The 21,742-nt window shown below is 44.3% G+C and overlaps 1 protein-coding gene across 1 annotated transcript in view; it reads right to left on the reverse strand.

Moving 5' to 3' along the window:
• Positions 1-21,742, reverse strand: part of KIF5C (kinesin family member 5C) — a 124,697-nt gene that overhangs the window by 94,757 nt on the left and 8,198 nt on the right. The window contains exon 2 of the mRNA XM_073634210.1: positions 2,999-3,089. Within this exon, the coding sequence (XP_073490311.1) occupies positions 2,999-3,089 (91 nt within the window). The remainder of the gene's footprint in view (positions 1-2,998; positions 3,090-21,742) is intronic.

Below are 21,742 nucleotides of genomic sequence, written 5' to 3' on the forward strand. Positions count from 1 at the left end.
GCGTGCCGCATTTCCTACCCCCAACGCCAACAGCGTGCCGCATTTCCTACCCTCCGACGCCAACAGCGTGCCGCCATTCCTGCCCCTGACGCCAACAGCGTGCCACATTTCCTGCCACTGACGCCATTCCTGCAACCAACGCCATCAACGTGCTGCCATTCCTGCCTGTGACAGCAACAGCGTGCCACCATTCCTGATAGCGACGCCAACAGCGGGCTGCATTGCCTACCCCCAACGCCAACAGCATGCCGCACTGCCTATCCCCAACGCCAACAGCGTGCCGCACTGCCTACCCCCAATGCCAACAGCGTGCCGCATTTCCTAACCCCCGACGCCAACAGCGTGCCGCATTTCCTACCCCCCGACGCCAACAGCGTGCCTCATTTCCTACCCCCCGATGCCAACAGCGTGCCTCATTTCCTACCCCCCGACGCCAACAGCGTGCCTCATTTACTGCCCCTGACGCCAACAGCGTGCCTCATTTACTGCCCCTGACGCCAACAGCGTGCCTCATTTACTGCCCCTGACGCCAACAGCGTGCCTCATTTACTGCCCCTGACGCCAACAGCGTCCCTCATTTACTGCCCCTGACGCCAACAGCGTGCCTCATTTCCTGCCCCTAACGCCAACAGCGTGCCGCTATTTCTGCCCCTAACGCCAACAGCGTGCCGCCATTAATCCCACTGACCACCAAATGCCAGGACATTTCCTACCCCCACTGGCCACAGTCTGGCCCCTTAAAGTCTAAAAGGACAGTAAAGTTTGGTCTCGTTCTCTCTCTCTTGAACCGTACCTGCTCCAGTTATGTATTTTTTTACAGATTTAGTTAAGCTGTATCCTTACTTTTGTAGAATATTTTCTATTATTGTAATCTTTGATTTGTTATAGTTGTGCATTCTTCTATAAAACGAATGTCATCTAGTTTTATGCTGCCATTGTGGATCCCCTACCTTTCTATGTGTTCTTATTACCAGTGAATGCTCTGCCTGGTACACGTCTTTATAAAAAGATAATTCTGCTAATCATCGGATTAATGCACTACTTTGCTTGTTAACACGAAGGAAATAGAATCCTTTTTTTTTGTGCTGGTGTGGCTGTCATAGGAGGTTATCTGCATTCAGGCTCTAGGGATTCACTTGCCTGGATACCGGGCTCCATGCTAAGTGCTCTGTGCTGGGGGAGGAGGAGGGAATGGCTGCAAATCCTTTGAATCTATTAATGAGTCTACAAAGAACATTACATCTCCCTGCAGATCAATACATGGAATTAAGAAAGGGTGAGTGATGAGTGAGTGTTATGGAGCATCACCACATAAAGAAATGTATTTTTAATATATAAATATATATATATATATATATATATATATATATATATGTTAATTGGATCCTGTCTTAATTGGCCCTAGTATGTATGAATGTGAGTTAGGGACCTTAGGACTGATGTGAACGTATAATGTATATGTAAAGCGCTGCGTAAATTGACGGCGCTATATAAGTACCTGAAATAAATAAAAATAATATATATATATATATATATATATATTTTATTATATAATAAAGGGAAGCCAATATTCAAAAAGTGCTAGAGTTTAAAGGGGAACGTCACTGAGGCTGAAGGCTTAAAAAAAAAAAAAAATCAGGTACTTACTTACCAGTCTCTAGAGTTTAGCACAGTCTTGCCACAGCCGGTTCTTCTCCCAGCTGCAGGTCCCTGGTGCCGCCATCATGGATTTGGGAGCCGTCTGTGACTTCTTGAGGAATCCATCACAGCCAGCTCCCCACTGCACAAATGCTCGTAATCACGTGGCAGTGAGACTGGTCATGCAGCCTCCCTGGAGAAGGTGGGAGCAGATGACCGTCAAAATAATAACAAAAAATCCTCAAATGTGTTTGGGTTGGGAAGTAGGATTAGCCACATGTTCACTTTTGAGTGAAGGTCCACTTTAAGTAACACCCCAATACAATTTTTGTTTTATTATTTTGAATGATGTGGGTGTCAGTGGCAGGAATGGTGGCACACCGTTGGGCGTCAGTGGCAGGAATGGGGTCTTGGTTCGATTAATAGTGCCCCAAGGGCCAGATAAAGCTAAGCAAAGGGCCCACATCAAGGCCCCCGGGTCACAGTTTAGCAACCACCATGTTAGATCCCAACCAATATTAGCATGGAAAACATTTACCCATGTAAAGGTTTCTGCTGAATGGGTCATGTATCTGCTAAGTAAAGTGCTGAAGATCTAATAACCAGCCAATTCTCAATGCTGGCAGCTTGGTGCTAACTTGCGTTAAGCTCACCACACACCCACATTACAACCTGATGCTAGATCTGAAGGAGCTTGTACTATGTATTGTACAAATAACTATCTAGTGCAAGAGCCTGCCTTATTGGAAGATAATTGAGTAGAAAGATTAGGTCGGAATTCATATTACATTGTTTTGGTATAGCGAAGGTTGATTATACAAGGACTGTGTAGTCATATTGTAAAGTACAAGCTGTCCGTATAGCTTACCACACACACACACACACACACACACACACACACACACACACACACACACGATACAATACGATTGTACAATCCCCTTTAGATCGACCAACAACTATGCAATGCCTGACTAATTGGATTAAAAAAATTGAGTGGATTAGGCTACATCCTGTGCTGTTCAAACAGAAATCATTTTAATGGAAAATACAGCATTAGCCACTATATGGAGTATTCTTGGAAATTCAAATGATACTTTGCCCTATCTAGAGGCCAAAAGTGGTATTTTCTGATTATAAATCAATGATTTACATTCAAACAGCACAGGAAATAGCCCATCTACATTTGTTTGGCTTTTTTTCCCCCATTCACACATAACAAAGGGCAACTGATTCATATTCTTTATAAATCAATCTTTTAGTGGTCCTCATAGATATTATAGAACAAACCAGCACTACTGTGTGCAGACACATGATACAGGTATGGCTTTTCACAGAACTCCACAATGTGTCCACTTACCTTTGACAATTTGTCTAGCACAGGCATTATAAACTTGCTCTTGGCTGGTATTTGGAGGCAATACTTTATCGAAGACGTAGGGCTTCCCTTGCTGCAAATGATACAAAACAAAAAGAGTATCAAATCAACAGAACAGAACAAAAATTAGTTGTGTGGAGCTCTAAGAACCAGAATGTTCCCATTGTGTGACACTAATCTGACCCGGCCACAATCGCTCACACAGACAAAGCATCTACAGGAGAAATGCTGACAACAGCAAAGCCCTTTGCACTCCAAGATATGGATATGAGCAGCTAAAGCCATGCAGGAAATGAGCAGCATAAAAAGATACTCCACACCTAGATACTGGAGACAACCATCCTGAGCCCACTATTTAAAATAGTCATCCCTGCAGAAAACCAATATTTCAGTCACTGGTAAAAGCTAGAACAGCCTCTCTCAACCTTTTTTTTACCCCAGAGGAACACTTGATATAATTTTCATGTCTTGGGGGACCTCATCTAAAAATTAAATATTTGGGGTCAGAGGGAATATATGTCCCTTACATTGATGGTCAGTGACGAGAATATTCCCTTTACAGTGGTTATCTGAATGCCACCCTTAGCTAAAGGTGCCTGTTGTTGTCATGCTGCTGGCTCTGCTAGGTGGTCCCAAAATTAGGCAGACACCATCGGGTGAAAGGGCAATCGGCCACAGCTCAAAAAACCCTGGCAACCTCTGGAGGAACCCTAGGTGTGAATAGCTGTGCTACAGAGTTAAACCACCATTTCCTATATCCATTGCCAGGACAAGGTTCTTTAACCCCTAAGGCGAAAAGGTTAATGTGTGACCCCACCATGGGTTGTGAACTACTTCAGCAAAAAAAGGACAGAACCTGCAACCTACAGTATCTAACCCCTCGGCCTGGCCCTGCTTATACTGCATTTCTTGGGAACTGTATTAGAGATACACCAAGTTCCTCTCCACATCTATTATGGCCATTATGAGATGTTCCCACTAACTTTTTTTAATGTATTTCTATTATTAAGAAAATAAGAGATGCTGGAAAACATAAAAGGTGAGCAGAGCACCCAAAAAGTTCCCATGTGGACATGAACTGATAGGAAATTATGGTAGTTCGCTGGTGTGGTATAAGATGCCAGGCGCTGATCAAGTCTACCAAGCTCCACCTACAGCTAAAGTCTCACCTGTGTGGCCTGACCTTTCAAAAGAAAGATTATTCAAGACATTTTCCAAAATGTCCTTCCAGTACTTCCCCATTTTACTTTCTACTTTTATTATGGTCATTTGCAATTACCCTCTTACCATTCATACCATTTCCCTGCTAGAGTGGCCACAAATAGACAGGTCCATGTAAAGCTAAGTTAAGATTTAGGCAATTTAGGGATATCCTAGGGGGTGATAAAGGGCACATTCAAAGAAAGAGGCAGTCTTGATTTCAGTCTCGGAGACCTTGCTGCAAAATGTGTGCGTGAGTGGTCCAAGCCTTCTCTTTTCTTATTGAAGAGGGGGTAGAGGGCCAGAATGTGCAACCCCACCTGGCAGGTAAGAACTTGTTAGATGATTTGAGTAAAGTCTAGGCCTCTTTCACTGGCTAAGAAGAGCTATAGAAACTCCTAAACTGACATTAAAGTGATTGTAAAGTCTTATATATGGAATTGCACAGAGTGGCCCTAAACCTCTTCTTGGGTCCCCTGCCAGTGCTGCTGGCCCCCTCCTCTCTTCCGACTACCCCCATAGCAAGCTGCTTGTTATGAGGACACATGTGCGGGCTCGGTGCGGTCTGTGTCCATGGACACAGGCCACTGGTTGCCACTGCCTCAGCAAAGCCTGTGAGAGCAGGGAGAAGACAAGGCTGCTACAAATGGGCACAGCGCTGGATCGAGTGAGGGCTCAGGTAAGCATAAGGGGGTGCGAGGGGACAATACTGGTACTTAAACATTTTTTACCTTAATGTAGGGAATGCATTAAGGTAAAAAAAAAAAAAAAAGCCGAGTTAGACTTACCGGTAACTCCTTTTCTGAGAGTCTTCCAGGACAGCCCATGAGACCTTTGGCTCCTCCTACCAGGACAGGAAACACGTTACACTCACCAGATAAAAGGGCAGTCCTCCAGGCCCATGTCAGTCTTCTCAAGAACCGTAGGACCCTGCAAAACATATGCATAATACACATAACTTCAGACAGAACCGGGTGGGAATCCGGCTGTCCTGGAAGACTCTCAGAAAAGGAGTTACTGGTAAGTCTAACTCAGCTTTTCTCCAAGAATCTTCCAGGACAGCCCATGAGACGATGAGCCAGAACTTACCAGTCTAGGGAGGGACAACTGCCTGAAGGACCTTACGACCAAACGCCTGCTCCTGAGCTGATAGGAGATCCAGGCAATAATGTTTAATGAAGGTCGAGTAACTGGACCATGTGGCAGCCCTGCAAATTTGTTCCGGTGAGGCACCAGCCCTCTCAGCCCAAGATGCAGACAAGGCTCTAGTTGAGTGCGCAGTAACAAAAGGTGTAGGAACCTCCCTAATTTTGTAAGCTTCAGAGATGGCTTGCTTTATCCATCTAGCCAATGTGGCTTTAGATGCACTATTCCCCTTGTGAACTCCAGAAAAGAGGACAAACAAGGCAGTTTTCCTAAAGGTCTTGGTGACCTCAAGATAGACTAAGAGAATCCTTCTTACGTCTAGAAAACTAAATTTTCTTTCTAGGTCGCCCTGTGGAGAACTACAAAAGGTTGGCAGTACAATGTCCTGAGATCGGTGGAATGTACTTGCCACCTTGGGCAAAAAACCTGGATCGGTTCATAAAACAACTCGATCCACAAAAATCGTGAGGAAGGGCTCCCTTACTGATAGGGCCTGTAACTCAATTACGAGCTGAGGTAACAGCTATAAGGAACACAGTCTTTAATGTAAGTAACTTAACTGACATATTTCCCAGAGGCTCAAACGGAAATTCTACCAGAGTTTGAAGTACTAGGGACAGGTCCCAAGTTGGACAATTTCTCACCACTACTGGTCTGGCCCTAGAGATAGATTTGAAAAATCTGGCTATAGTGGGATTTTCCAGGAAAGAAAACTGGAGGAACACACTAATAGCTGCTGCCTGTACCTTTAAGGTACTAACTTAAAGACCTTTGTCGACATCCTCTTGGAAAAATTCCAAAATAGACGGAATATCATGAGTTAATCTTTCATTTTCAGATAACCATGAATTAAACTTTTTCCAAACTTTGGAAAAAATGGCTCAAGTGACCGGCTTCCTACAATTTACGAGAGTCTTGACTACCTTGTCAGGGAACCCCTGGGCATTCAGTATCTTTTCTTCAGATACCAGGCCGTCAAGTTTAAGGAAACCACCTGCGGGCGTGATACTGGACCCTGCAATAATAAGTCTTCTCTTTTCGGAAGACTCCACGGAGTCTCCGAAACCAGAGATTGTAGCAGGGAAAACCATGGCCTCTTGGGGAAAAATGGGGCAATTAGAATGAGATCCGTCTCCTCTAGCAAAAACTTCCGGAGGACTTCTGGAATCAGTCTGATTGGTGGGAAGGCATAGCATAGGCCTGGATGCCATGGGTTTGCCAGAGCATCGATCCCCAAGGCTTGGTCTGCCGGGTTCATGGAAAAGAATATCTCCGTCTTGCGTTTGTTTCGGTTTGCAAATGAATCTGCTACGGGATAACCCCATCTCCCAGGAAGATCTGCAAAGACTTCGGGATGAAGGGACCAGTTGTCTCGGTCTATCCTGTGACGGCTGAGATAATCTGCCAGGCAATTGTTTGTCCCCTTCAGGTGTACAGCCGAAATTGAAGCTAGATTCCCCTCTGCCCATTAAAGGATCTCCTGGGCAATGGACTGAAGCATCCAGCTTCTCGTGCCTCCCTGCTTGTTGATATAAGCGACTGTCGCAATATTGTCTGACAGAATTTGGAGGTTGTGACCTTTGATCTCCATCTGAAAAGACTGCAGGGCTCTCTGGACTGCTAGCAGCTCCCTTTGATTGGATGAGGCCCTTGCCTCCCTCGAGGACCACTCTCCCTGTGCTACTGAATTGCTGAGGTGGGCCCCCCATCCCCAGGAACTCGCATCCGTGGTAATTCTTCGGGATATGGGAAAGGACCATTGGAGCCCTCCTGCTAGGTGCTGGCCAGCTCTCCACCACCACAGGCTTCTTTTTATCCTGGCAGGAAGCCAGATCCTTGACTCCAGGGACCTTAAGTCCCCGTCCCAGTTTCATAATAGAAACATTTGTAACGGACGCTGACGGAGTCTCGCCCATGGTACTGCGGGAAAACATGAGGTCATAAGACCCACTGCCCTCGACACCTGTCTCAGAGAGACCGACTGGTTGGTCTGCAATGCTGACATAGTTTGGAACACTTTGGTAATCTTCTCCCGAGGAAGCAAAACTTTTTGGTTCACTGAGCAAAAATCGTAACCCAGATAAGTTACTTTCTGGGCCAGGATCAAGGACGATTTTTCTTTGTTTATCAGCCAGCCTAGGGACTGTAAGAAGTCCTGTACAGCCTGGAGATGCTCCAACACCCTTTGGTATGATTTTGCCACTATCAGGAGGTCGTCCAAGTAAGGGATAACAGTTATCGCCTTTAACCTTATTGGAGACAGCGCTTCCCCCAACACCTTCGTAAAGATGCGTGTGGGCTGAGGAAAGACCGAAAGGGAGGGCTTGAAATTGAAAATGTCGGGTCCCCATACTCATCTTCACTGCCAATCTCAAAAACTTTTGGAAGGCTGGATGGATAAGGATATGAAGATAGGCATCTCTTAAGTCCAACGTGGCCATAAAGCAGTTTGGGTATAGTAGGTTTTTGATTGTAAAAACCGTCTCCATACGGAAATGCTTGTATCTGATGGACTTGTTTAAAGGTCCGGAGATTCAGGATAAGTCAAAACTTTCCCGACGGCTTTTTGACCACAAATACATAGGAATAGAATCCCTTGCCCTGCTTTGACTGTGGAACAGGAATCAGGACTTTTTGATCCAATAAGTCTCCGATCTGGAGACCCAGAGCCCTCGCTTTCTCTCAATCTTGTGGAGGAAAGGTGACCAACAATCGTTCTGTAGGGGCTCGAAGTGACTGCTGCCCACTGTGGGATGAAGGCCCTCAATCTTCCTCCCACCGGGGAACACAAGTCACTGTGGCTTGGCGGGCTGTTGAGGAGGATTAAACAGCACTCCCCCTCTGCCTTTGTGCCCAGTCCAGTGTTTTTTTTTTTGGCCTGCTGTCCTTTTCTCTAGGACTCTGTTGCCTGCCTTGGCCACGAAAAAAAAATTTCTGGCTGTCGGGATTCTCTTTTTCTGTGGAAATGCCTTTTTCTTATCAGCCGTGCGTTCCAGAGCCTCCTGCAGTCCTGGGCCAAATAAATGATTGCCTGTTAAGGGAAGCCCACAAAGGCGCAATTTGGAGGCTGGGTCCCCTGACTAGGTTTTAAGCCAGATGCTTCTCCTGGCCAAGTTCACTAAAGCCGAAGTCCTGGCCGACATTCTTACCGACTCTGCGGAAGAATCTGCCAAAAAACCTACAGCCTGAAAGAGAAGAGGAAAGGACTTCAAAATCTGCTCTCTCGAGGTACCCGCTGACAGGTGTGACTGAATCTGAGTCAACCAAACCTCCAGATTTCTGGCCACACAAGTGGAGGCTAGAGCTAGTTTCAGGTTCCCAACCGCTGAGTCCCAGGCTCTGTGGAGAAGGATATCCCCCCTCTATCCTTAAGCGTGCCCATATAATTGAACGCTAGGTCCGAATTTTTTTAAACCTTTGAAAGAGGTGCATCCAGCTTCGGTTTTTTATTCCACGGCTGCGCAGTGTCCTCATCAAAAGAGAACCTTCTTTTTAGGTTACTAGAGAAGAATGGTTTTCTCTCCGGGTTATCCCATTCCAGTTTAACAGTATAAACCAATGAACTATGGACTGGAAAAACTCTAAGTTTTTTCTTATGCAATCCCTTATACATAAGATCGTGTTTGGATAACTGAACTTCCTCCTCTTTCAATTCAAGGGTGGTATAGATAGCCTTTAACAAGTCATCCACATCCTCTACAGATAACTTAAATCTCGAGCCTCGAGTGGATTCTCTATCCCTGGGCTTTATATCTGACCCCGATTCTTCAGGGGAAGAACGGGTAGATCTGACCTCAGCCTCAGAGTCTTCACTCTCTGCCTGCTGCGGAGTGCTGACTGAAGCTCTCTGTGTGGACGGACCCTCAGCTGGGATCTGGAGCTTGTCAATAATGCCTTGTTTCCACTGAGCAGCTCGGTTCCGTACGGTACGCTATTTTGGGTGTTTCCATTATGAAAGCGGCCCATACAACCGACCCGAACCGTTCCATTCAGGGTCCTGCTTCAGATGTGGGGCCATAGAAAATGGAACGGTTCAGTTAGGGTGGTGCAACGATACATTCCACTGATTGGTGGACGTGCGACGCCATGCTAGGCATTTTTTTCTAAACCCAAGTATGGCCCCTGTCGGTCCGACTTGCAGTGGAAACGCTCGCCTGAATTGGCCAGACCATTCTAGGCCTTCCAAACCGATCCGACCCGAACCGATCCGCTCGGTGGAAATGAGGCATAAGTGTTCTAAAAAAAACAAAATGGTGGACGCAAGCTCATCCCTAACAGAGGTTAGCATTTTCTGACAAGAGGCAACCGGGTCATCCTTTACAAGGCCATCTATACAGCTGCGACAAACGGCTTTGCTCCACGAGGAGCTCAATTTGTTTTCGCACACCGCACATTTCTTTTTAGGTGGCTGCGCTTGAGTCTTGTTTTGGTCTGTAAAACAAAAAGATAAGTGACCCATAATGAGACTCACAGCCACCTCGCCACTCAGAACCACCATGTGCAGGAGGGAGGAAATGTGTCCCCTTAACCCACTACTACAGAGAGGGGAGGGGGAGGGAACACTCACAGGGAGAGCAAGATAGTGACATAACACTTCAGGCTTACCTGTGAGGTGCTGGTGTTGGGCGCATCGACTGCCTGTGTAGAAACTGCAGATTGATCCATCTTGCCCCTTTCTGGCTTTCCACAGCCTGGCTGCTTTTACCAGAAGACACCAGCGGCCAGTGTCTCCTGTTCGCACCGTTTAAGGAGACTGGAACCGGCATCTCCGGCGCCCGGCGATGATGTCATATGCCCCGGAAGTAACCTGCTCTCAGTACTTCCTGTGGGCCAGCTTGGACTGCTTCTCCTCATACAACTAGCCATGCTGCCTGTGAGGAGAGGATACTGCTGCTTTCATAAGAAAAGCGCTTATGGGAGCTGACACCATGCCGGTCCTGGCCCTCTCCAGGCACTGAGACACAGGAGACCGCAGCACAGCCAACCTCTCCAGCGGAGTGCTGCTACTGGCAGAGGAGAGGTTAGTGAAATGCCCCAAATAGCCCTATAGAGCCCCTGCTCATGAGACCTAGGGACCAGGAACATGTTACCCCCCCGTCCGGAGGAAACACAAATAACTGACATGGGCCTGGAGGACCGCCCTTTTATCTGGTGGGTGTAACGTGTTTCCTGTCCTGGTAGGAGGAGCCCAAGGTCTCATGGGCTGTCCTGGAAGACGCTTGGAGAAAAATGTTTAGGCTCTTTAACCTCTTTAAAACCAACAATGCATTGCAACTGTTAGTTGTTCACACGCTAGATATTACTTAGTAGACACTGGCACTTTACCAATTCAGGGTAAAGTGACAGTGTGTGTGTAAAGCCCCTCTCCCAATACTAGCCCTCCTCAGTGGTTGTATAGCGAGTGGTCATGGAACAATTCTTGAGTGGCCACTAGCACCAAGTACTGCATCAAGAGAAGAGGTTACATGGTCCCTAAAACCTGTTGCCGGCTTCAACAAAAGATGTCAATGGAAGAAAAAAAAAAAAGAAAGGGGGGCATCCAAGAGGCGCTGGAACTTTGATATGAGTTTAAACAAGGTAGCAAAAGAGAGCAAAAGAACATTTGAAGAGCCCACGGGCTCAGGTTAGACTGCTCACAACAGGCAAGGCTACCCTACTGTGGATAGTCCAGCAGGTTATCAGGAAAAGAAGTGCATATATGGAAGGAGCGCCAGACCAAAACTTAGAGTCCAAATTAATTTATCGATGTTGTGTTAAAAAACGGTCAACATGTTTTGGGGGTCAAAGGCACTCCCCCTTTACAAGGGCTTCAGTTATAGATGAGAAAATGGAGTGGAGTGATGCAGATACTGCTGGCCAGAAATCCTTATCCAGTAATCAGCTTCCCTGCACAGCTTCAAACAGGAAAGCCTTACTTTGAGTTCACTTATGGTTCTCATTTGTAAGTGCAGCTCTGATGAAGGGGGGAGCTCCTTTGACCCCCGAAAAGTGTTTGCTGTCTTTTAACACAACATCAGTAAATTAATTTTGACGGTTATCTTTTCGTTTCAATAAAAGATGTACCGGGAAGAGGAGGATCAGTGTGGGAATAGAAGTGGGTTGGGAGAGTGGGTGGCATTACACAGAAACTGTCACTTTGCCCTGAAAGCTGGCGCTCAGGGTAATAAACACAGGGTTCCAATTCAACTGATGACCTTCCATTCTTAAAAAAAAAAAAAACAAAAAAAAAAAAAAAACAAACACACACACACGATTCTGGCTGCAATGTTGGTCCAATGGATCAACATGAAAGAAACTTGGGGGCCTAAGGGATGTCACTTGCTGCATACTTTCTCCAGTTGCATAGCTCATAAAGTACTGAAGACAGAAAGAGCCAGGAAACTGCCATTTTCAAGAATTAGTCATCAAGGCTGCCTACATATTTACCTACTAGATCTTTCTTTTTTTTTTCCCCCATTTGAGGAGTCACTAACCTAGAACAAGCATATACAGGTTTTTCACAAAAGTGAGTACACCCTTCATTTTTTTGTACATATTTTAATATATCTTTTCATGTGACAACACTGAAGAAATGACACTTTGCTACAATGTAAAGTAGTGAGTGTACAGCTTGTATAACAGTACAAATTTGCTGTCCCCTCAAAATAACTCAACACACAGCCATTAATGTCTAAACCGCTGGCAACAAAAGTTAGTACACCCCTAAGTGAAAAATGTACAAATTGGGTCCAATTAGCCATTTTCTCTCCTCGGTGTCATGTGACTCGTTAGTGTTACAAGGTCTCAGGTGTGAATGGGGAGCAGGTGTGAAATTTGGTGTTATCGCTCTAGGGCTGAAACAACTAATCGATTAATCGACAACTAATCGATTATGAAAATAGTTGTCAACTATTTTCATAATCGATTAATCGGCCAGCCGATTAGTTGGCCTGCATACAGAATGCATTATTTGTTTACATATCAGGAAATACAGTGCAGCACACATACAGCTCAGTACACCATCCATATGTGTTAGTAAGTGCCTGAGATCTTGTGAATGTGAGTGTGTGAGGAACAATGTCTCATGGGACATGTAGTCCTGGGCAGAAAGTGAGTGGATCTAAAGGCAGAAGTTTTTTTACCTTGCTATAGGGGCTCGCTATACTATAATTTGCAGCTTGCTATTGGGGCACTCTAAAGGCAGGAGGAGCCAGAAGCATCGGTGGGGGACCCCAGAAGAGAAGAATCGGGGCTGCTCTGTGCAAAACCATTACACAGAGCAGGTAAGTATAACATATTTGTTTTAAAAAAAAAACAAATTACTTTAAAGACTGTGCAGGGAAGATCAGCATCTGACCCCAGAGAAGGTGGAGGCTGATAGACTGGAGGTAATAGCAGGCATTACTATTACATTTAAAGTAAACTTTTACATGGAGGCAAGCCACATTGTGTGGGGGCAGGGCACATTACATGAGGGCAGGGCACATTATGTGGTGGCAGGGCACATTACGTGGGAAGCAGGGCACATTACGTGGGAAGCAGGGCACATTACGTGAGGGCAGGGCACATTACGTGAGGGCAGGGCACATTACGTCAGGGCAGGGCACATTACGTCAGGGCAGGGCACATTATGTATGGGCAGGGCACATTACATGGGAGCAGGGCACATTACAGGGGGCAGGGCACATTAAATGCGCCCCAGCGTGAAAGGGGTCTAAATAAATAATGTGATCTCCGAGTCTGTTGATATTTACCAGATTCAACCTCCAATAGTATATACAGTATATCTCTTCTGTCTGTTATTCTCAGAGTGAATTAGAGATTTTGCTCCTTAATCATATAGTTGGTTAGTTATATTTACCACTGCATATGAATTTTTAAGAATACATTGCCTTTTTTTTAAACTTTACATATTAAATTATACACCACACTTTTTTTAAGGTTATTATCTGATTAATCGATTAATCGAAACAATAATCGGCCAACTAATCGATTATGAAAATAATCGTTAGTTGCAGCCCTATATCGCTCTCACTCTCTCATACTGGTCACCGGAAGTTCAACATGGCACCTCATGGCAAAGAAGTCTACGAGGATCTGAAAAAAAAAAATTGTTGCTTTACATAAAGATGGCCTAGGGCTAGGCTATAAGAAGATTGCCAAGGCCCTGAAACTGAGCTGCAGCATGGTGGTCAAGACTATACAGCGATTTAACAGGACAGGTTCCACTCAGATCACGCCTCACCGTGGTCGACCAAAGAAGTTGAGTGCACGTGCTCAGCGTCATATCCAGAGGTTGTCTTTGGGAAATAGATGTATGAGTGCTGCCAGCATTGCTGCAAAGGTTGAAGGGGTGGGGGGGTCAGCCTGTCAGTGCTCAGACCATACACCGCATCAAATTGGTCTGCATGGCTGTCAACCCAGAAGGAAGCCTCTTCTAAAGATGATGCACAAGAAAGCCTACAAACAGTTTGCTGAAGACAAGCAGACGAAGGACATGGATTACTGGAACCATGTCCTGTGGTCTGATGAGACCAAGATAAACGTATTTGGTTCAGATGGTGTCAAACGTGTGTGGCGGCAACCAGGTGAGGAGTACAAAGACAAGTGTGTCTTGCCTACAGTCAAGCATGGTGGTAGGAGTGCCTTGGTCTGGGGCTGCACGAGAGCTGCTGGCACTGGGGAGCTACAGTTCATTGAGGGAACCATGAATGCCAACATGTACTGTGACATACTGAAGCAGAGCATGATCCCCCTCCCTTTGGAGACTGGTCCGCAGGGCAGATTCCAACAAGATAACGACCCCAAACACACCTCCAAGACGTCAATTGCCTTGTTAAAGAAGCTGAGGGACTGGCCAAGCATGTCTCCAGACCTAAACCCTATTGAGCATCTGTGGGGTATCCTCAAACAGAAGGTGAAGGAGAGCAAGGTCTCTAACATCCACCAGCTCCGTGATGTTGTCATGGAGGAGTGGAAGAGGAAGCCAGTGGCAACATGTGAAGCTCTGGTGAACCCCATGCCTAAGAGGGTTAAGGTAGTGCTGTAAAATAATGGTGGCCACACAAAATATTGACACTTTGGGCCCAATTTGGACATTTTCACTTAGGGGTGTACTCAGATTTGGTGCCAGTGTTTTAGACATTATTGCTGTGTGTTGAGTTATTTTGGGGGGACAGCAAATTTACACTGTTATACAAGCTGTACACTCACTACTTTACATTGTAGAAAAAAGTGTAATTTCTTCAGTGTTGTCACCAGAAAAGTTATAATAAAATATTTACAAAAATGTGAGAGAGGTATACTCACTTTTGTTAGATACTGTATATCTCTAGTATGCGTGTGTTTGTTGGGTTGCGAATCACAAAGATGCAAGACTAAAAGAAATGTCCCATGCCTCTACCCTGACAAGCTGGGATGTAGTAGAGGAGAGAAGCAATGTGGTCACATGCTCAATTCATATACAGTGCCTTGAAAAAGTATTCACACCCCTTGAAATTTTCAACATTTTGTCATGTTACAACCAAAAACGTAAATGTATTTTATTGGGATTTTATGTGATAGACCAACCCATTGTGAAGTGGAAGGAAAATGATAAATGGTTTTCCACCTTTTTTTACATAAATATCTGTAAAGTGTGGCGTGCATTTGTATTCAGCCCCCTTTACTCTGATACCCCTAACTAAAATCTAGTGGAACCAATTGCCTTCAGAAGTCACCTAATTAGTAAACAGAGTCCGCCTGTGTGTAATTTAATCTCAGTATAAATACAACTGTTCTGTGAAGCCCTCAAGAGGTTTGTTAGAGAACCTTATAGTGAACAAACAGAAAATAATAAAAGAGTATGGGACTTTAAATGAGGCAGGTTCAAACACAAATTTGAGAGTAAAAATAAATATTTTTAATGTACATGAGTATCAAGTTGTGTAACGTTATATATAACAAAAAATTGCTCAGTGCATATGCAGACATCTTGGGAAGTAAATTGCATACATATAAACAGAGTGTAAAACATAATTGCCATAACAAGGGGACAATAATACATATTTCATGAGTATAACTTGTAATATACAGTAAAATTCATAAAAATCTTGGTGGAAATGTGAGGGGTTACATCCTCAAAAGCGACGCGTTTCGTCGGTAAGCCGACTCATCAGGAGCGGATATTGAATATCTGTAAATAATGGAGATGTTCTAAATCAAAAAATGGGGCCCATGATATGGAAAGTATTATATGTAAAAAGATATATATAGAGCATAGAGATGGTCAAATCCACAAACTTACATCCCATTGGGACACTGAACTCCGAATAATCCCGGTGTGCAGGGGTCACCATATCAAGCCTCCCCGGGAGCTGAGGTATAGAAGTCCGCCCATAAGTAACAGGCCCACACCGAAAACGTCCCCAACCAGGGAACAAATGTAGTATATTGGGTATTGTGCCAATAATGGCCAGTAAATCTGTAAGATAATTAAAAGTATTGTATATGATACACCCGGCAGCACTGTCAAGCACAGAGAAAATAGGGATACATGGAGGAAAAAAGGTGAAAATAAGGTGACAAAAGTGCAGGATGGGGTGTAGGTAGTGATATGCCTGCTGGATAGTGTGCAAAGCAGAGATAAAGGTGGGATGTAAAAGGGACCAGTGAGAATTCTGAAAGAGTAAGTAAGCAAACACTGGAAGCGTGCTTACAGAGAAGAAACCTATTAGGTGATGTTCATGAGACAACGATACAAGTGTAGAGTGAAAAAAAAGTGAAAAAATAGAATATAAACAAGCCGTGACATATAGAATTACCCTGTAGTACCAGGTATAGGTTGTACGTGTGCAGTAAATCAAGCAGTGCAAGCCGGTCATCTGGTCAGTTGTAAATGGGGACTCCCAGGTGGGCCGGTCAAATAGGGCAGACAATACCAACGTCACGCAAGCATGATGACGGGCGGGAAGCGTCTGCCCGCCAATGGCGCCAGACCTAATCCCGCCAATGTATCAGCCAGATGGAGAAACCGCGAAACCAGGCGGCGCCAACTAAGGACGTCACTGGTGCGGAATGCGTGGCGTCGATACGCACGAGGCTAGCCGTCCCCATGACACCCGTGAATAGCAAGAGCGGCAAGGGGCGGCGCCTGATGCGAATCGCAGCTCCCGGGAAATGAAAGACAAAGGCAACCAAAGCAAAGCAGGCACGATGAACAATATCCAAAATAGTGAACAAACAGCATCATGAAGGCCAAGGAACACACCAGACAGGTCAGGGATAAAACTGGAGAAGTTTAACCACTTAACCAGTTACCAACCGGCCCATAGCCAAATGACGGCTGCACGTACTATGACGTGATCCCGGAAAACGGCGCGCACACGGGTACATCCGTGGACCCGGCGCATTACGGATCACGGTAAAGGGCCGCTGATCGTGGCCGTTTACCAAGTGATCGCTCCGTCCAATGACGGAGCGATCCCATGTAAACAAACCTGCGTCATGTCATGACGCCGGTTACTCTCTCCCCTCTCTGTACCGATCGGTACAGAGGGGGAGGGATTGGATGGCAGCAGCGCTGTGGGCTGGATCTGTAGTGCCCACAGCACTGCTCAGTGACAAATACAGTCACAGCCATGGATCCATCTATCCATGCTCAGCAATACCCTGCAATACCCTGCTTCTACTGACTCACCGCTACGATCGAAGCCAGGATTGTTTTTTTTTTTTGTTTTTGTTTTTTTTACTTTAGGCTTCCCAGCCTAGAGGTGAGAAGTGGGGTCTTATTGACCCCATATCTCACTGTAAAGAGAACCTGTCATGCCATATTCCTATTACAAGGATGTTTACATTCCTTGTAAAAGGAATAAAAGTGATCACAAAATTTATTTTTTGGACAAAAGCGTCAAACTAAAATAAAGTAAAATGAACAATAAAAAAAAAAAAAAAAAAAAAAAGAAATTCCCTGTGTCCCCCGTGTGCTCGCATGCAGAAACGAACGCAGACGCAAGTCCCACCCACATATGAAAATGGTGTTCAAACCAAACATGCGAGGTATCGCTGCGATCAGTAGAGCGAGAGCAATAATTTTGGCCCTAGACCTCCTCTGTAACTCAAAACATGTAACCAGTAAAAAATGTTAAAGCGTCGCCTATGGGGATTTTTAAGTAGCGAAGTTTGGCGCCATTCCACAAGCGTGTGCAATTTTGAAGGGTGACATGTTAGGTATCTATTTACTCGGCATAACTTCATCTTTCACATTATGCAAAAACATTGGGCTAACTTTACTGTTTTTTGTTTTTTTTTAAAGCACAAAACAGTTTTTTTTCCAAAAAAACGCGTTTGAAAAGTTGCTGCGCAAATACCGTGCGAGATAAAAAGTTGCAACAACCGCCAATGTATTCTCTAGGGTCTTTGCTAAAAAAAAAAACATATAATGTTTTGGGGTTCTATGTAATTTTCTAGCAAATAAATAATGATTTTTACATGTAGGAGAGAAATGTCAGAATTGGCCTGGGTGCGCCAGAACGCCTGAAGGTGCTCCGTGAATGTTGGGCCTCTGTATGTGGCCACGCTGTGTAAAAGTCTCACACATGTGGTATCGCCGTACTCAGGAGTAATAGCAGAATGTGTTTTGGGGTGTAATTTGTGGTATGCATATGCTGTGTGTGAGAAATAGCCTACTAATATGACAATTTTTTGAAAAAAAATCTTGATTTTGCAATGAATTGTGGGAAAAAATGACAACTTCAAAAAACTCACCATGCATCTTTCTAAATATCTTGGAATGTCTTCTATCCAAAAAGGGGTCATTTGGGGGGTATTTGTACTTTTCTGGCATGTTAGGGTCTCAAGAAATTAGATAGGCCGTCAGTACTTCAGGTGTTAACCATTTTTTTAGATATTGGCACCATAGCTTTTGGATTCTAACTTTCACAAAGACCAAATAATATCCACCGATTTGGGTTATTTTTACCAACGATATGTAGCGGTAAAAATTTTGGCCAAAATATATGAAGAAAAATCGCTAATTTGCAAAATTTTATAACAGAAACAAAGAAAAAATGCATTTTTTTTGTTTTAGAATTTTCGGCCTTTTTACTTTTATAGCGCAAAAAATAACGAAACCCAGCGGTGATTAAATACCACCAAAAGAAAGCTCTATTTGTGTGAAAAAAAGGACAAAAATTTCATATAAGTACAGTGTTGCATGACTGAGTCATTCAAAATGTGAGAGCACCGAAAGCTGAAAATTGGTCTGGTTATTAAGGGGGTTTAAGTGCCCAGTGGTCAAGTGGTTAAAGACCGCCCACCACATATATACTGTGGCAGGGCGGCTCTATTGTGCGAAACGGGGTACTTGTACGTCGTTTCATGCAATAGATGGTGTGGGCGCGCGTGCCCGCTGCACGGAGAAGGAGCTGATGCGCGCGCCCAGCGGACCCGATGTCCGTCGGCCACCCGCGATCACGGTACAGAGAGGCAAAACCTATGTAAACAAGGCCGATCCCCGTTCTGACAGAGGACAACATGGAGATCTGCTGTTAGTAGTGATCAGGGACAGTGATCTCTGTGTTGTTCCTGTCAGCACTTCCCCCACACAGTTAGAAACACACTGAGGGAACACAGTTAACCCTTTGATCACCCCCTGTAGAACCCCTTCCCTGCCGGTGTCATTTATACAGTAAACAGTGCATTTTTTATCACTGTATTGGTGTCACTGGTCGCCAAAGTGTCAGATATGTAGAATAGAATACAATAAAATATATATATATATATATATATATATATATATATATATATATATATATATATATATATATAAAAAATTGTCTGTTTCTTTTGTTTATAGCACAAAGAATAAAAACCGCAGTGGTGATCAAATACCACAAAAAGAAAGCTCTATTTGTGGGAAAAAAGGACATCAATTTTATTTGGGTAGTACAACGTCGTACGACCGCATCGCAAAGAATGACCATTAAGGGGGTAAATCCTTCCAGGGCTGAAGTGGTTAAAGCAGGGTTAGGTTATAAAAAATATCCCAAGCTTTGAACATCTCACAGAGCTCTGTTCAATCCATCATCCAAAAATGGAAAGAAAAAAAAACAAAAAACAAAAGAAGGAGTATGGCACAACAAGGCATGGCCATCCACTTAAAACGGACAGGCTGGGAAAGGAGAGCATTAATCCGAGAAGCAGCCAAGAGGTCCATGGTAACTCTGGAGGAGCTGCAGAGATCCACAGCTCAGGTGGGAGAATCTGTCCATAGGACAACTATTAGTCGTGCTCTCCACAAATCTGGTCTTTATTGAAGAGTGGCAAGAAGAAAGACATTGTTGAAAGAAAACCATAAGAAGTCCCATTTGCAGTCTGCGAGACTGCAGATCATAGTATGCTATGCATACTAGCTCATTATGCCTTTGTCTTGCAGGGTTTTTGGGTTTTTTTTTTCTTACCCGGGTTTACAACCACTTTAAGGTGCTACAAAAATAAACTGTGTGTCTTGTACTGAAAGAGCTAAAGGGGAACTACACTGTATCTGAGCACCACAATCCAAAAACACTATTTAATTCATTATTCAAAGCAAACTCTCCCAGCCATCCATGATTTATTTAGTGGAGAAATCCCTTTGAAAACCACCCCCTAGCATTTCCAGCTATCTTGAGTGAGGGCAGATGATTCATGTAGCATTTACTTCCTGGAATCCATCTGCCCTTAGCTCAGGTACGCAGACAGGAGGGTGTGCTTAGTTGAGAAAACCCCTCCTCCCCTCCTGAAGACTCTTGGGATGTATGACATAATTTGCCTAGGCCAGTGGTCTCCAAACTGTGGCCCGGGGGCCAGATGAGGTCCTTTTCTTGCCTTTATCCAGCCCTTGGGACCCTATTCCTCCCACCGACACCAACGATGGGACCCATTGTTGGTATGAGGAATAGGGTCCCATCGTTGGTGTGAGGAATAGAGTCCCAACGATAAGACCCTCTTCCTCACACCAACAATGGGACAATATTGCTTACACCGATGGGACCCTATTCCTCCCACTGACACCAATGATGGGGCACAATTTCTCTGAGTGACAGCAATAATGGGATACTATTCCTCTCACGGACACCAATTATGGGGCATGGTTACTGACACTAGAACATTTTCTACTCCCACTGGCCACATTCTGGCCCCTCTAAAATCTGAGCGATAGTATATGTATCTATCTATATCTATATATCTATATCTATATCTATATCTATATCTATATCTATATATATCTCGTGTACATAGCGTAATATTGCCAAGATTTATTGGTAAAATCACAAAGAAGGCATGCAGGAAGAAAAAGAAAAAAATCGCCGCCTTGGCGTGCTGCCAGCCGTCACTGAACCTCATGCATCAGGTCCCTGTTTGACGCGTATCGCCCCTCCCACTGGGCGTCTCAGAAGCTAGGGACGCTCATGACTGGCTGACTTTTATGTATTAAGTCCCGTCCACTACACCCAAACCTCACACTCCTCTCATTAACTACGAGGTATGCAATTATACTTCCTGCTTCTGCTGGAAGTATATCTGCCCCCATATTGGTACTCCTTATTTATTTCAACTAACTTTCCTGTTTACGCAGGAAGTTGTCGGCCGCCATATTGGTACTCCATGTTTAATATACTATGTATTGCGGTCGCCATTTTGGTACTCCTGTTATTTATGTTTAAATAACTTAGGAGTACCAAAATAGTACACATCACTTTCATTTATTATTGTATAGATGTATCTGTATATTTTGGAGCAGCACTGAGTATAACAATTTTGTATCACCATTAGGGTTTTTTTTTACCTTATACGTTAGCAGCAGCTCATTGTTTTAATTCAGTTATTAACCATTATTAGTCTACACTCTGTCTACACCATAGTGCGGGCACTTATACTCCTCTTTTTCATTTCCCTATTTACTAACGCTACCAGCATAATAATTAACAATAATCAATGCAAATTAAGAGAGTTAAGTTCCGTTTTAACAGCAATCGTTCATGCTTTCAAATTTGGGGTTCCAACTTTAGAAAGAGGTAAGTAAAGGCAACCCACCTATTCTCTTGACATTGCTAAATGTAATTAGTGGCATTAATGGTGGCATTTTCAGAATGTTGCAGCAGTATAGTGAAACTGGTCAACTTACAGGTTGTGTCCTTCTGGCCTTGATGATCCAAGGTGATCATTCCACAATCAAATTGAGTCTAGGACAACATGAGTCCTACAGCCCCAGGATCTGGCATTGATCATAAGATGTTATGGTCCCTTACCCCTCCAAAATATCAATCATTATAGTTTAAGGGACAGTACACATTTACCACAAAACTGCCTATGCAGATATGGGGCATCTGTAGATAAAAACAAACTGTGCAACTCAAACTAAAGTTGAATAATTCCCTTTGC

The sequence above is a fragment of the Aquarana catesbeiana genome, linkage group LG06 (genome assembly GCF_042186555.1).
Source record: "Aquarana catesbeiana isolate 2022-GZ linkage group LG06, ASM4218655v1, whole genome shotgun sequence".
Lineage (NCBI taxonomy): Eukaryota > Metazoa > Chordata > Amphibia > Anura > Ranidae > Aquarana > Aquarana catesbeiana.